Below are 14856 nucleotides of genomic sequence, written 5' to 3'. Positions count from 1 at the left end.
GAACAGCCAATGAATCAGAGTGGTGAGACGTCACCCATCAGCGTACAGAGCAAAACAGAAATGGGTGAGCCACTCGTCCTCAACAGGGCATGTGCTTCTCCATTTTTTGGCTCTTGGCTTTTCCCTCTGAAAATTCCAGTTGGGAGTGCCTGTGGAAGTCTGTCACTTTCACAGTCTGCCTCTTCCACAACTCAATTATTCTGACAGATAATAATGGTTATTAAGTATGGCTTGTATGCACTCTTCTCATTGAGAGTCAGCGGAGACTAATGAGCATCCATGAGTCAGACAGGGCATTTACTCTTCTGCCACTCTGCCCTGTACTGCCTAAGTTTGAGTTGCTGTGCCCTTCCAACACAAGTCCAAAGGAAGTACTGCAACTGGATGAAGGCCTTAAACCAACACAACTTGTTTCTGTAGTCCCAGTGGGGCATCTGCATTGAATAATCCCATTAAAGTCAATGCAACTATTTGCATGAGTCAAGGTGGCAGGATTTGGCCCATACCGAGAGAGAAATCTATGACATTGCCAATTTCCTATAAGTATCTTTGTAACCTGCAACCAAAGGGAGCAGCAAAGTTAGTTCCAGTAACCGTTTAAGTTTTACAGCTAATTTAAATTCTGAAAGAGCTGACAGATTCCCTGTAACCCAGCCTGTGTCTATCACATTCCTATTCAAATTTTCATGTATTTTCTTGCAAGCATCTTTTGATTAATTTCCCCTGCACTGTTAATCATAATACATTCTTTCTCCCCTAAATAAGCAGCAGAGGACACAAGTAAATAGAAAACTGATTGGTCAAAACCCAGGAGATAAAAATGAGGCTTTTGTCGAATGCTTACAAGAATTTGAAGTCCAACTTCATTCTTCCCTACTCAGCAATATTACTGTAAGTGAACTACAGCTTTGGAGACGCATTCCATTAACACAAGTAAATGCAGTGTGTTCATAATAAAACAAGCCATTAGGTTTAGACACTAAGACAAAAATATAATCACATTAGCACTGTTGGAGTAATGGTTCCAAAGCTGACTTCCTGTATGATTACACCTCCATCAAGCATCATTAACCATGCAGTAATGCTACTTTTACAGAATACTACTTAAGGGGGAAAATCCATGACAACTCCAGTGAAAATAACCAGGAGTGAATTAAACAATATGGAATGCACTGATGATCCCTTCAACGACAATTTTAGTGATGATCTCCAAAGAAATTGTAGCAACACTGACAAATTTCAGAGGGGTAGCTGTGTTAGTTTATTTCACAAAAACAACCAGGAGTCCTCTGATACCTTAAAGGCTAATGCATTTAGCTGGGCACAAGCCCACTTCATTAGATGCAGGAAGAGGAAACCTCAGTTTGGCAGGGATCTATACACATGCAAAGAGGGGAGGAATGTAACATCGCAGCATATCATCTAGTAAAGATGTGCTTGCAAAAACAACAAACAGAAACAGGTCACCTTTATGACAGATGAGAAAGCCATTAGCACAGAAATTTGAATGATATTTGATAAGCATTGATCAGTTCCAGTCCAGGTTATTGATCCTTTATGAGACCTTTTAATTTTCTGTTTCTGTATCTTGTATCTGTTTACATAAGCAAAGATACACTGTCTAGAGGACTATGTACTGACCAGGATTCTAGCATTTTTTTCCAGGTTTTCACTTGGCCCTAATAAATGAAATCTACAGTGCTATTTCTATAGACTTTTGCTTTCCTTTTAAACGTGCACCTTCCTAACAGAGTACTCAGAGTACTGAGAGATTGCTTCAGTTTGCAGGTTAGTAGGGATAGATCCTGGTAAATATCTAGAGGCAACTTGACAAAATTTTTAAATATATTTTTTCTACCCCAGAACTTGGCTCGATATGAAGAACAAGAGGCAGAAATCTTTGTCATCAACAGCTTACTGAATGGAACCCAATAGGCATGGTCCTGTGTCTTGCATAAACCTGGCCAGTGCTTTTGTTTTCTAGAAAAAAAGGGGCCACAACTCAGCCCCAAACCACCTCCCCAACTCCCAAGCTTAACCCCTCTCAGCACCAAACCTGCGCCCCCTGGATTTATCTGCCTAAGACAACAGGTCTGTGTGTTGCCCACCTCCCCTGGCTGCTGAGGTATGAGGCAGTGGCCTGGAGCCAGTGCCTGCCCCATCCCCTTTGCAGCGCAGGCAGATGGTACAGGCCAGGCAGCAGAAGTGCAAGAGCCAGGTGATGCGAATGGGTGCTTCTGAGCTGGCAGTGGTAGTAGCGATGTGGGAAGTAAACAGCTGGTGGAGAGCAGCCCCCTCTCTTCCCCCTTTGACTCTGGCTCCCTGCCACAGCTGGAGTGGACCTGCCCACTCTCCCACTGGCCGCTGCTGCTAAGCACAGCTCCTGGAGCAGGCTGCAGCAGCCAGGCAGCACCAGCCTGGTGGGTGGGAGCAGGGCAGCCGCTGGAAGAGGATGAAGCCCCCCAGGGCTGGGAGCAAAGGACGTGGCACTGGACATGTAGGTGAGGTGGCTGCTTTCTTCCTCTGTCTCCCCTGCATGGTCGGGGAAGCACCTGCAGCTGGGGGGTGGGATGAGCCAGGTTCATGTTCCACTCCTCCATGGCCACTGCCTCCCTGCCACTGCTCCCCCCTGCCTCCTCCTCAGCATTAATCCGGCAGGGACAGGCTCAGCTACCCCTCACAACAGCTCTCCTGCAGGCTTAGACTTTCACCCATGTGGAGCATGTGTGCGGCTCCCTGCCCTGCCAGCTTCCTCTTCTGGGGCTCCCTGCCGCAGTGCACTGCTCAGCGGCTCTGGAGGCTGCCCCGCTTAAACAGTAATACTAAATTGCATTTTAATGGTGGACATTGTTTAAACAACAGCAACCTCCAAAGCCACAACTGTAGTCAGTGGAGGCAGTGCTGAGAGCCGCAGGTACTCGGTGCGTCCAAAAAATGTGCTGGGACTCCATTCCACTGTGTCCCCCCAGAAAAAAAAGTACTTGCACTTGAGACATTTTTCACATTTGAAAAACTTCATGAGTTTTCACACATTTGGTCAAGACCCAAAGTGCCATCATTTGCACTGAACACATCTGTATTTTCAGAAATTTGTTTGCAGCAGAAAACTTTTCCCATTTGTCAAAGCACAAACTGAGCTGCACTTTCATAAGAAAAAAAAACCCAGTAAGTTCATACTCCAATCATTCATCATTTGGCGTTTTACCCACCTGCTAAAAATGTCTCCCCTCCACCAACCCTTGGCTTTACTGGTGATGTGTTTCCAGAGTCTCCTACATTAAAAATCTCTACCATCCTGAGTCAACCACAATTACAATTTTTTATTCAGAAACAGGATGTTTGCAACTGTTCTTAAAATTAAGAAGAAGAATGCACATAGGAATGCATCAGATGGTCTGAGCCAGAACACATGTTGCTGATCTCAGATATCAGAAATTACATTGGTGTATGATAAAAGTTTCAAGGATGCTCTCTCTCTCTCTCTCTCTCTGTCTCCCGCACACACACACACACAGGCTGCCAACTTTCTAATTGCTCATTTACATCGGACTAGGGTAGAGGGTTGGGATCAGGATGCAGGAGGGGATGGGCTCCAAGTAGGGGTGCAGGCTCTGGGGTGGAGGATGGAGAGAAGGATTTTGGGGGGGTGTCTCCAGGCTGAGGCAGGGAGTTGGGCTGTAGAAGGAAGTACAGGCTTTGGGCTAGGAAAGCAAGTTCAGGGTGAGGCTAGGAGTGAGGGGTTCAACTGGAATTGCGACTCGCAAGGAGCGAGAAGGATAACAAGAAAAGTTTCTACAGGCATGTTAGCAAGAAGAAGGTGATCAGAGAGGGTGTGGGACCCCTACCAGATGAGGGAGGTAACCCAGTGACAGATGATGTAGGGAAAGCTGAAGTACTTCACACTTTCTTTGCCTCTGTCTTCACGGACAAGGACAGTTCCCAGACTAATGCGATAAGTGATGCACTGTGGGATGAAGGTGGACAGCCTTTGGTGGGGAAAGAATACGTTAGGAGTTATCTAAAAAAGCTAAACGTACATAAATCCATGGGCTCAGACCTAATTCATCCGAGGGTTCTGAGGGAGTTGGTGTATGTCATTGACGAGCCCTTGGCCGTTATCTTTGAAAAGTTGTGGAGATCGGGAGAGATACCGGATGATTGGAAAAAGGCAAATGTAGTGCCCATCTTTGAAAAAGGGAAGAAGGATGATCCAGGGAACTATAGGCCGGTCAGTCTTACATCAGTCCCTGGAAAAATCATGGAGGGGCTCCTCAAAGAAGTCATTTTGAGGCACTTGGAGGAGGGGAAAGTGATCAAAAATAGTCAGCATGGATTCATGAAGGGCAAGTCATGCCTGACCAATCTGATTAGTTTCTATGATGAGATAACTGGCTCTGTGGATAGGGGAAAATCAATGGATGTGATTTATCTTGACTTTAGCCAAGCTTTTGATATGGTCACCCACAATATTCTTGTCAGCAAGTTAAAGGAATGTGGATTGGATAAATGGACAGTAAGATGGATAGAAAGCTGGCTAGAAGGTTGAGCCCAGTGAGTAGTGATCAACGACTTGCTGTCGGGATGGAGGTCATTTTCTACTGAAGTGCTCCAAGGTTCAGTTCTGGGTCCTGTTCTGTTCAACATATTTATCAATTACCAGGATGAGGGGTTGGATTGCACCCTCAGCAAGTTTGCGGATGACACTAAGCTAGGGGGAGAGGTAGATACGCTGGAGGGCAGGGATAGGGTCCAGACTGACTTAGACAAATTGGAAGACTGGGCTGCAAGAAATCTGATGAGATTCAATAAGGACAAGTGCAGAGTCCTGCACTTGGGCTGGAAGAATCCCAAGCATTGTTACAGGCTGGGGTCCGACTGGCTCTGTAGTAGTTCTGCAGAAAAGGACCTGGGAGTTGTAGTGGACAAGAAGCTGGACATGAGTCAACAGTGTGCCATTGTAGCCAAGAAGGCTAGTGGCTTATTAGGTTGCATCAAGAGGAGCGTTGCCAGTAGATCCAGAGAAGTGATTATTCCTCTTTATTCGGCTTTGGTGAGGCCTCATCTGGAGTACTGTGTCCAGTTCTGGGCCCTCGATTATAGGAAGGGTATGGATACACTGGAGAGGGTCCAGTGGAGGGTGACCAAAAAAATTAGGGGGCTGGAGCATATGGCCTAAGAAGAAAGGTTGAGGGAATTGGGACTGTTTAGTTTGCAGAAGAGAAGACTGAGGGGGGACTTGATAACAGCCTTCAACTTACTGAAGGGAGGTTGCAAAGAGGCTGGAGAAAGGCTGTTCACAGTGGTCACGGATGGCAGAACACGGAACAACGGTGTCAAGTTGCAGTTGGCAAGGTCCAGGTTGAACATTAGGAAACTCTTTTTCACTAGGAGGGTGGTGAAGCATTGGAATGGTCTACCCAGGGAAATAGTAGAGTCTCCATCCCTGGAGATGTTTAAGTCTCACCTCGACAAAGCCCTGACTGGGCTGATCTGATGGGTTTGGTCCTGCCTAGGGCAGGGGGCCGGACTTGATGGCTTTTTTAGGTCTCTTCCAGCTCTATTGTTCTATAGTTCTATGATTCTAAGGTGCTGGAAGGGGCACTATGCTTGGGTACAGGGTTGGAGCGTGGGATCTGGGAGGGGGCTCAGGGATGCAGGTTGGGACTAGAATTTGGGTATAAGAGGGGGCTCAGGACTAGGGCAGTGAGCTGGGGTGTGGAAGGGGAAGTGGGGAGCAGACTCTTAGAGGTACTTACCAGAGGAGCTCACCAGAAATGACAACATGTCTCTCCACCCCTAAGCACAGGGATGGGAGCAGCACAGAAAGCCCCCTGGCCTTCCTCTGCCAAGTAGCCTGAGGAACATGTCACACCTTCTGCAAACCAGGCAGGGGCCTGTCATCCTCACCAACTGGACTGTTAATGTCCCAGTCAGCAATGCTGACCAAAGCTGCCGGGATCCCTTTTTGCCAGGTGGTCTTGTAAAAAAAACACCAGACATCTGGCAATCTTAAAACACATGCCTCCACCCAATGCATCACCAGGGTTTAGCTCTTACTTGTTCTGGGTGGCTGCTTAACTTTCACGCTTGTGATTAGCATTAATAAAAATGTGAATCCAACAGCCCCAGAAATAGAAGCCTTCCATTTAACCAAGGAAAAATTCAGTGTAGACAGCAGAACTGCAATCCTCTGCAAAACCCTTGCCAGTAGGGCCTTATTTTAGACAGCCTACCTTGAGGAGACCTAAGATAAAGAATAGCCTCCACTGAAATGTTTCTTTAAATTAGTTCTCAGTTACAGTTGGTGGTGACAAGAGCTGTTTAGTAGAAGCTAAAAATCCTTTCGAAATGTCACTGAAGGGCATCAAGAACAGATTTTCTCCAAAGGCATTAAGAGCAATGAACAAACACAGTGTTAAATCCATTTGCCCAGAATCCAGTTCAAGAATATTTACCAGCACTCTTGGGACTCTCAGGGGGGCAGAATCTTACCCTCAGAGACAAAACCAGTATTATTGGCTAATTTAACCCACAAGTCTCTCCTGCAGAAAGGGGCACACATTGGAGCAAATGGGTACATTGGTAAGAAGTCAGCAAATGATAAAAACATGAAGCTCTGGTATTTGGTGGTACGCTGAGGATAGCAAAGCAGCCTGAATTGAAGCTTTGCAAAAACAAACACACACTAAACCCAGATCCAAAGAAACAAGAAAAAATATCCTGACTCCTTTGACGATTACAAACTGGACTGATGTAGGGTCCAATTGCTACTTGACCCCTGAAGAAACTGAGATCCGTTGGTAGTGGGGAAAGGAGACAAAACCTTCCTTCTGTCCTCAGCAGTGACTGTTGCTACTCACTCAGAGCAAGACCTACATAGTTAAGTACATCACTTGACAAAATACGCCCCCATCTCCTTCTCTTTATTTTTTTTAAATTTTTTTATTTTTCTTTCATCTACATTACTTCTGTTTCTCAGCGGTTTACCACTTTTACCAGCTATCAGTACTGCCAGATAACATGTTGTAAGTTGCAGAACATTCCCTAGAGAGAGAGATAGGGGTAATACTGCAGAAATGAAATTCAAGCAGCGTATTTCCCCTCCTTTTCTCTTTTGAATGTTTTTTCAAGAAAGCTAGCCCAAGGATTATTACCATATTCACTTTTCATTCTTGTTTTTCTCTTTAACATCATACCTTGAAGTAATTAGAAAAAAGTTGATTAAGTCAGTCTAGTTACACTAGAAGCCCCGGCCAGAAATTAATAGCTATGATTTTAGCAGTGCTAGATCTTTTCTGAACTCTACCAGCCTTCCCTTCCTTGCTCTGGCTCTTGATATTGTGCCAAGAGGTGGTAATAGGATAGAATAGTGTTTCTTAAACTTTTAAGACCATGGAATGCCAAACAAGACAATTTTTTTGCAGAACAGACAAAAAAACCCACTAACAAACAGCAACAGCAAAAATAAATGAAATAATTCAATCAGGTATCATTGCTATGCAGAAGTAATATTGTATCTGGTTTTAATAACAGAAAAATATCATCAGTGTATTTGTTCAAATGCTCACAGCACACCTGCATGGTTGTTCACGGAAAGCAGTTAAGGAACACTTGGATAAAATATACTACATTACCTTCCCTATCACAGCTCACATGCAGTTTTGCATAGGAATCAGGAATTTTTGATTCCCAAATTAGATTTGAATCAATTAAACATTTCTTAAAATCACTGTCAGCTCTAATAATAAGGACAGACTGGAAGTCTGATTCTCTGGGACTGATCCTCCTTCACCTCATTTCTGTCTGGTGTAACTTGACCAAACTGCTACTGATTTATACTGCTAGAAAGTATAGGAGAAGAAAATTTGGCTGTGTGTGAATAGAAGCTAAGGAAGAGGAAGCTGAAAAAACCTCTCCATTTATTGGAAAGAGAAAATTATTTACTTAATTAAATTTCCCCCTTTCAAACACCTGTTGGAAGCAGTTCAAAATTAAATGGTACAATTTATGTATTGTTACATTTCCTATTGGAGAGTCCATTGAAACAAATAAGTAAAAATAAATCTTCTATGAATGAAGTTAAAGGAGATAGGTAATACTGGTAGTAACATTTACATTAAAAAAAACAACACACTTTTTATTTCTGCCCTGGAAAGTTATAACCACAGTTCTATCCCAACTTCTATTTCTTTACTTGATGCCTACTGTGAAGTATCCCAAATAACTGGCAAAAAATTGTCATAATATTGTAACAAACCAGTGCCTACGTGGGTATTCAGGGTTATCTCCCTGCTGCATATCACACCACTCAGAACTTGAAGCAGCAACAGCAATAGAATTTCTCTCATTTCAATGCCTAGGGCCTTACAAAATCCATGGGCCATTTTGGGCAACATTATGGTCAGAGGGTTTTGTAAAAAATCATTATTGCAGCTATTTAAAGCTGAAACTTCTGTGAATTTTAGTGGTCCTAACCCAAAAAAGCAGTTGTGGGAAGCTTGCAAGGCTATGGTGGTGGTGGTGGGGTGCGGGGGTTGTATTACTGTCACCTTTCCTTCTGTGGTGCTGAAGGTGGTGGTGTCACCGTCAGAGCTGGGTAGCTGGAACCTGGAGAACAGTGGCTCGTGGGCAGGAGCCCAGCTTTGAAGGCAGCACTGCTGCAGAAGAAGCACAGAAGTAACAGTGGCATGGCATGGTATTGCCACCCTGATTTCTGCGCTGCTGTCTGCAGAACTGGGCTCTCAGTCACCAGCCACCACTCGCCTGATGCCCAGCTCTGCAGGCAGCAGTGCAGAAGTAAGAGTAGTACAAGATGGTATTGCCACACTTACATCTGAGCTTGCTGCTGGTGTGGCGCTACCTTCAGAGCTGGGTGCCTAACCAAGAGCTGCTGGCTCAGCTCTGAAGGCAGTGCAGAAGTAAGAGTTGCAACAGGACCCTGCTATAATAACCCTGAGATCCCTCTGCAATTCTATTATGGGCCAAAAACACTCATTTGAAAAACTCCGGTCTTCTCCATGAAATCAGTTTAGCATAGGGTACAAGCAGACACAAAACCAGATTTCATGGGAAGAGACCAGATTTCACTACCCATGACACATTTTTCATGACCCTAGCAATCACCACTGAAATCAACTGCAGTTGAGCTAAAGAAAAATCCCCTTTACCTACAACCACTGTAGAACCTATGACACAAGCAAACATTTCTGATTCATCCAGTAGAAGTCAGGGGTGACCATACATATTAGCCAGTGCACTGCAGCATTGTAAGAAAGACTCAATTTTCTTACAAAGGAGCTGCTTTATTTATAATTGTTTTGTTTGAGTAGTACTTTATTTCTCCTGAGTCTTTTTCCTCATTTTCCTCATATGTGCACTTTAGACTCCCGCTCGCCCTCAACTTTCTAAGGATGGTTTATGAAAATATTTTCAAAAGAAATCAAACCGTGCTTTAAAATGGGGACTTTGAACATTATCACTCACAAGACACTGACAAGATCAAGGCAGTTGCCTGCTAACCATCTGACTAAACACTCACTGTGCTTTATAGACTGAAAGGCCTGATCAGGGCATTAAAGCAATGACAAAAGGCTTTGTTATTCAAATATAGCTGATCAATATGTGAGTTGAGCTCACCTTGAATCAACAAAGATCAGGTAGGAGAAAAATCAAAGAACCACAAATATAATTCATGTAAGTATTAAGTCAGGGGACACAGGGAGATGAAACAGAGCAGCTACCCTAAGGGTGTAGAGTGAAAATAATTCAACAGTGTAACTTCCAAATACTGTTTGGGATCTGGTTCTCACCTAAATTAGACATTGCAGGGCCCCCATACCCTACCCCTTCAAACAGCTTCCCTGCTATTAGAAGATTACGAAAATAAACAGTCCCCTTGCATCAAAGCAAAGCTGATATTGAAACTCACAGATGAGTTTTTCCTCAGTGTCTTGTTACTCTTTGTTTCCATAACGCAGTTGAGAGTTGTGGTGCCGGAAGATAGGAGGAATGTGTCATACTACTTGTACTCCATTGATCGGTGCAGTCATTTTTGGTTGAAAATGGAATCCCATTTTATTTATGACCTTGCACACCAACTAGCTCTCAAAATGCGTTGCAGTGTTAAATAAAGCCATTTCTCATGGGAAAGGATGTGTCTGCAGATTAATTCAAGCATTAAGGCAGAGTTCTGACACAAGCAGCTGCAGAAGAGAAGACCATTCTACTTAAGAGTTGAAGGCCTGGATCTCGAAGCACAGATTACATGAATGAAGGTAACATACTCAATCGTCAAACCTTCCTGTGAGAGAAGGAGGTGATCATAAGCGCATCTCTATCCTTGCTATCTAATACTATTATGATCGCATATTACTGATGAAAGGGCACAGACAGACAGCTCAGAAAACACAACAGGCAACACCGTTCCAAGTTTCTGCACCCCGCCCCACTAATTCAGTCTTGGACTTTCTACAAGCACTGTCAGCAAGTCCAGATAATATAACAATGGTTTTCATAATGCACGATCTCATAATCCCATGAGCACAGAATCAGTAATATGTGACTCTTGCATTCTATTCCTAGTGTTGACATCATCTTATTGAATAATTTGGGTAATTCACTCCGCTTCTCTGTATCTGGTTTCCCTACCTGTAAAATGGGGTGACACTTCCTCACCTCAAATGGCCAGTGTTAATTAATATTTGAAAATGGATAAAGATATAAGATGCTGTGACGAGTAAGGATAATTAGCTAACTTGAACTCACCTCTTGCTGCATACAACCCTAGTCACCAGATGATACCATCACACACAATGACAAAAAACAATGACTGCATTTTAACAATAGTACATGGATAAAACTTCACAAACATGTAAGTTTAATTATTATACACACACATGCGCGCACAAGCACGCACCCACATACATTATTATACATGAAACTTGTACACTCTTTTCAGATGAACAATATGATCATGCCCAGCGAGGAAACAGAGAGAACTCAAGTGCCTTGACTTCAAGGCACAAGGTAAATCTGTTCCAGAGCCTAGGATGGATCTCTAGACTGGATAGTCCTTGCCTTCATAAATACACCCTATTCCCACTTGATTAAATCCTATTTTGGAAAAACAGCAATGCATGAAAACTAGTATTTACTAATCTTGTCCCTTTGTAAACTAGTCAGCTTAGAGATTAGAGGGATTTTCCCCAGACAAATGCCAAATTACTACTACTTAATTGTCCTTTTACATTAAAACAATTTCTAGTGCTACAGTTGAGAAAAGAATTTGAGAACAGAATAATAAAGAGTCCATCACTTCACATGAGACTGAACAAATCAAAGCAATTTACAATATTAGCAAACAATTTAGCAGTGATATGACTGACTGAGCACTGGCATAGCATGACATTTATACGCGACTAATAATAATACTTCATTGACTGGTTTTGTGTGAACTTCATTATAAAAATGTCAGAATAGAGATAAATGAATAATTAGTGTCATACCGGAGCAGACATATTCCTTTTTCTGAACATCCGCCACATTAAAACCTCGGAGGTGCACGGGTGCCATGCAGAATGTGAACTGCCCAATAGAACGCCTCTGACGCAGCCAGTCAGACAGCCACGCCAGGTGGCAGTCACAATACAGGTAATTGGAGTGAAGCCGCCTGCAATGAACAGAAAGAGTCAGGTCACCTCTGTATGTTTTATAGAAAGTGACAAAACAGAGCAAAGTCACACAAATTCTCAGTGATACTGTGCTAAAACTATTGCACTTATTATCACATAGGAGTAAGATGAATTATTTCAGTAACTGTGGAGAGCAAGTGAAGGGGGAAGCTTCACGAAACTGAAGGGGCTTTCATTCCATCATATTGTCTTTTCTGTGACACTGAGAAGCAATGACTGAATCTGACAAGAAGCAGTGCTGCATGTAAGCCTTGAAAAGACTGGGTATTCAAGCTGCCCTTGCAACTGGAAAAAAAAAATCCAGCAGGCAGCAATCTTAGGTGAAACGACCAGTGCCAGGAATACCAAAGCAGCTTCAAGGTATCTGAAGAAGTGGGTCTGTCCCACGAAAGCTCGTCACCTAACAAATTATTTTATTAGTCTTTAAAGTTCTACTTGACTGCTTTTTCATTTTGATAGCTTCAAGGTAGGTAGAGGCATTAGGGAAATATAAACAAGCACTGAGAACCCCTAAAAGAAAGGTAGCATCTCTAAGCTAAACATTTTTCTGAGCCATGAAATGTTGAGTTCAGTTTAGGTGAAGATTCATCCTTCCCCAGCATTAAGTTGTTTAGTAGAATCTTCATTTGTCATCATGATTATCTACTGAGCTTCTAAGAGGAGTCTTAGGGCAGATCTACGCTACTGGGGTTTGATTTCTATTAGAGACACACAGAAACGATATCTCAGGGGTCACAGTCAACTCCCATACTCCTTGCGAGGAGTAAGGCAGGTAGATGGGAGAAAGTCTCCCATCGGCCTTCCCCTGTATAGACAGCCAAGTTAGCTGAGAACAGATGCATTGATTTAATCTAGAATAGCATATCTGCAGTCGACATTCTTAGCCTAGAGTAGACACTGAAGTAATAAGATGCCTATTTTACAGATTCACAATACACTAAAATCTTAAATACTAAATACTCAAGTTATGAATAACTGGGCAAATCTGATTCAGGCTTGCTGCACACATTGCTTGCTTCTCCCCCCGCAACCTCAACCACCAGCTTATTTTTAAAATGATACAATTTCACAAAAGAAGATGTAAGTTTATGATAAAGAATTCCAGAAGGCTCATCTAACTTCAATCTCCTCTCACCCTGGACCTTTTAAATAGTAAACAGGGAGCCCAAAACTGTTTAATGACTACCAGAAATTTAAGCTCAGTGTTTAACAAGTTAAAACTGCCACAATTAAATCTTTCCTTTTAATGACATATGAATTTGTAGCATTATGGCAAAGTTGAAATAACAAAGATGAAATAAAATAGAATAAAAAATAAAAAAACCCTGAAGATTGCAAATCCAGTAAGATATAGTTAGATGAAGCATTCTTAATTCTGATGCAATAATATATTGAGTATTACAATCAAAAAAAATCAGCGAGTGCACAGGATTTAGCTTGGCTTGTCTCCTGAAGAAATTAGCCATCAATCTGAAAGATCTTTGTATTACACAGTGGCAGCAGAGATCAGTGGTGGCGCCTGAGCTGACAGTCCCTAGATTTGTAAGTCTGGGGGGGACCGGTGACGCAGTTTCAGTGGTTGGAACTCAAGCTTGGAATTTATTTCCATGCTTTGGCCAGTAGCGTTTATGTCTGCTGGGCACACTTCAGGGTACATGGTGAAATCTATCTATTCACGCAACATGTCAATAAAGGCGTGGGGTGGAGCAGTGATGTTATTATATATTGTGAAAGTTTCGCATGATACTACTTCATCTTTGATCTTTGGTCAAAGGTTTTGATTGTGATTTTTTATTGAATTTGATGGGCACAGTGTATAAATTGAAAGAACACATTTATACAGTCACAAAGCTACATGAACACTGGCTAGGGAATTGGAATCACCCTAATTGCAGCAAGGCTGGTGTAACACACTCACTCATGTGTGATTAAGTATCTCACGTAATGGGACCTAGACTACTTCACAGAGGAAGAATAAGTGTCCTCTACAGCCCAAACTGAGAGCCAGCTGGCCTTTACTTGAAGCTGCAGAGGCGCCTGAGGTCCCAGATTTGAGCCTGCCTGTGGGCAGTTACGCTATGTTAACCCATAAATGAAAACTTTCACCTTACGAATAATTAACCTCCTTTTCCATCACTACATTCAAGTGCATACTAACATGATATTCAGCATTATGCTTTCTTTAGAAAGTGGGAACATGCCTTTTTGTTTTCAGACAGGGTTCATATGATAAAAATTTCACGAGAACTGTTTACAGTTCTATTTATTTTCTTGCAAGATTTGTAGAACTAGTTTCTGGGTTAAAACATTTAAACAGTGGGAACTGAACTCCTACTCAGTCCATCTGTATTGCCCCATGTGATGTCTGGCATTAGACTTGATAATGGTGTTGAAATTCTGCAGCATGTCATAAGTGTCTAGCAATTACTCTTGGTCCATTGTAAATAGGCTGTCAAGCTTAACCAGGTAGCTTATAGGAATGTCTTTGATAAACAAATTAATGAATACAATGAAAATGCTTTAAAAGAGCTTCCACTATGGCTGAAAAATGTGACATAATGATCCTTTGTGCAAGTCAGGAGCACTGAAGCCATTATATAGTTGTGTGTGCGCGCATGTATGTGTATATGTGTTTATATAAACAATTTAAGCATTTGCCTCTGCAGTCACTCCCAGATAGAGAGACAGACCATTAAGGAAATTAATACAGGGACTCGGTTTATCATAAAGTTGTTTCACGCAAATGAAAGCAGATCAATAAAACTAATTTCTGTAAATTCTATTCAAGAGTAAATAAAAATCTATAAAATAAAACAAAAATACCAACAGAAAAGGTTGTTAGGTGGAACAGGTCAGCACAGAAAAGTGCATTTATTTTATTTTAAAAAAGGATTTCTTAAGTGCTACAATTATGATAGTGCAGTTTTCTTTTCCTTAAAGGTCATATGGATTGTACATTGTCTTAATTTTTCCTCCTATGTTCTCCATAGTGAATGGATATTTTTTCCTTTAAAAAAAATCATGACTCTTGTCCTTGTACAAGCTGGATTGAAAACACTGAGAATAAACTTTTTATCCACAGACCAATTACTGTACAGACAGCTTCCCCAACTGCCTGCCAATGGACCTCTTCACTCAGTATAAAGAATTACATATGGTGTACTCT

The 14856-nt window shown here is 42.3% G+C and overlaps 1 protein-coding gene across 2 annotated transcripts in view; it reads right to left on the bottom strand.

Annotated features, from left to right (window-relative positions):
- The window catches only part of SLIT3 (slit guidance ligand 3), a 738435-nt gene that overhangs the window by 244899 nt on the left and 478680 nt on the right, over window positions 1-14856 (bottom strand). For both annotated transcript variants that reach the window (XM_075009368.1, XM_075009369.1), the window contains exon 8: window positions 11505-11668. In XM_075009368.1, the coding sequence (XP_074865469.1) occupies window positions 11505-11668 (164 nt within the window). The remainder of the gene's footprint in view (window positions 1-11504; window positions 11669-14856) is intronic.

This window comes from Carettochelys insculpta, chromosome 15 (assembly GCF_033958435.1).
Source record: "Carettochelys insculpta isolate YL-2023 chromosome 15, ASM3395843v1, whole genome shotgun sequence".
NCBI lineage: Eukaryota > Metazoa > Chordata > Testudines > Carettochelyidae > Carettochelys > Carettochelys insculpta.
Note: the sequence above shows the minus strand (reverse complement) of the source record. Positions and strands in the feature narration are given on the sequence as shown.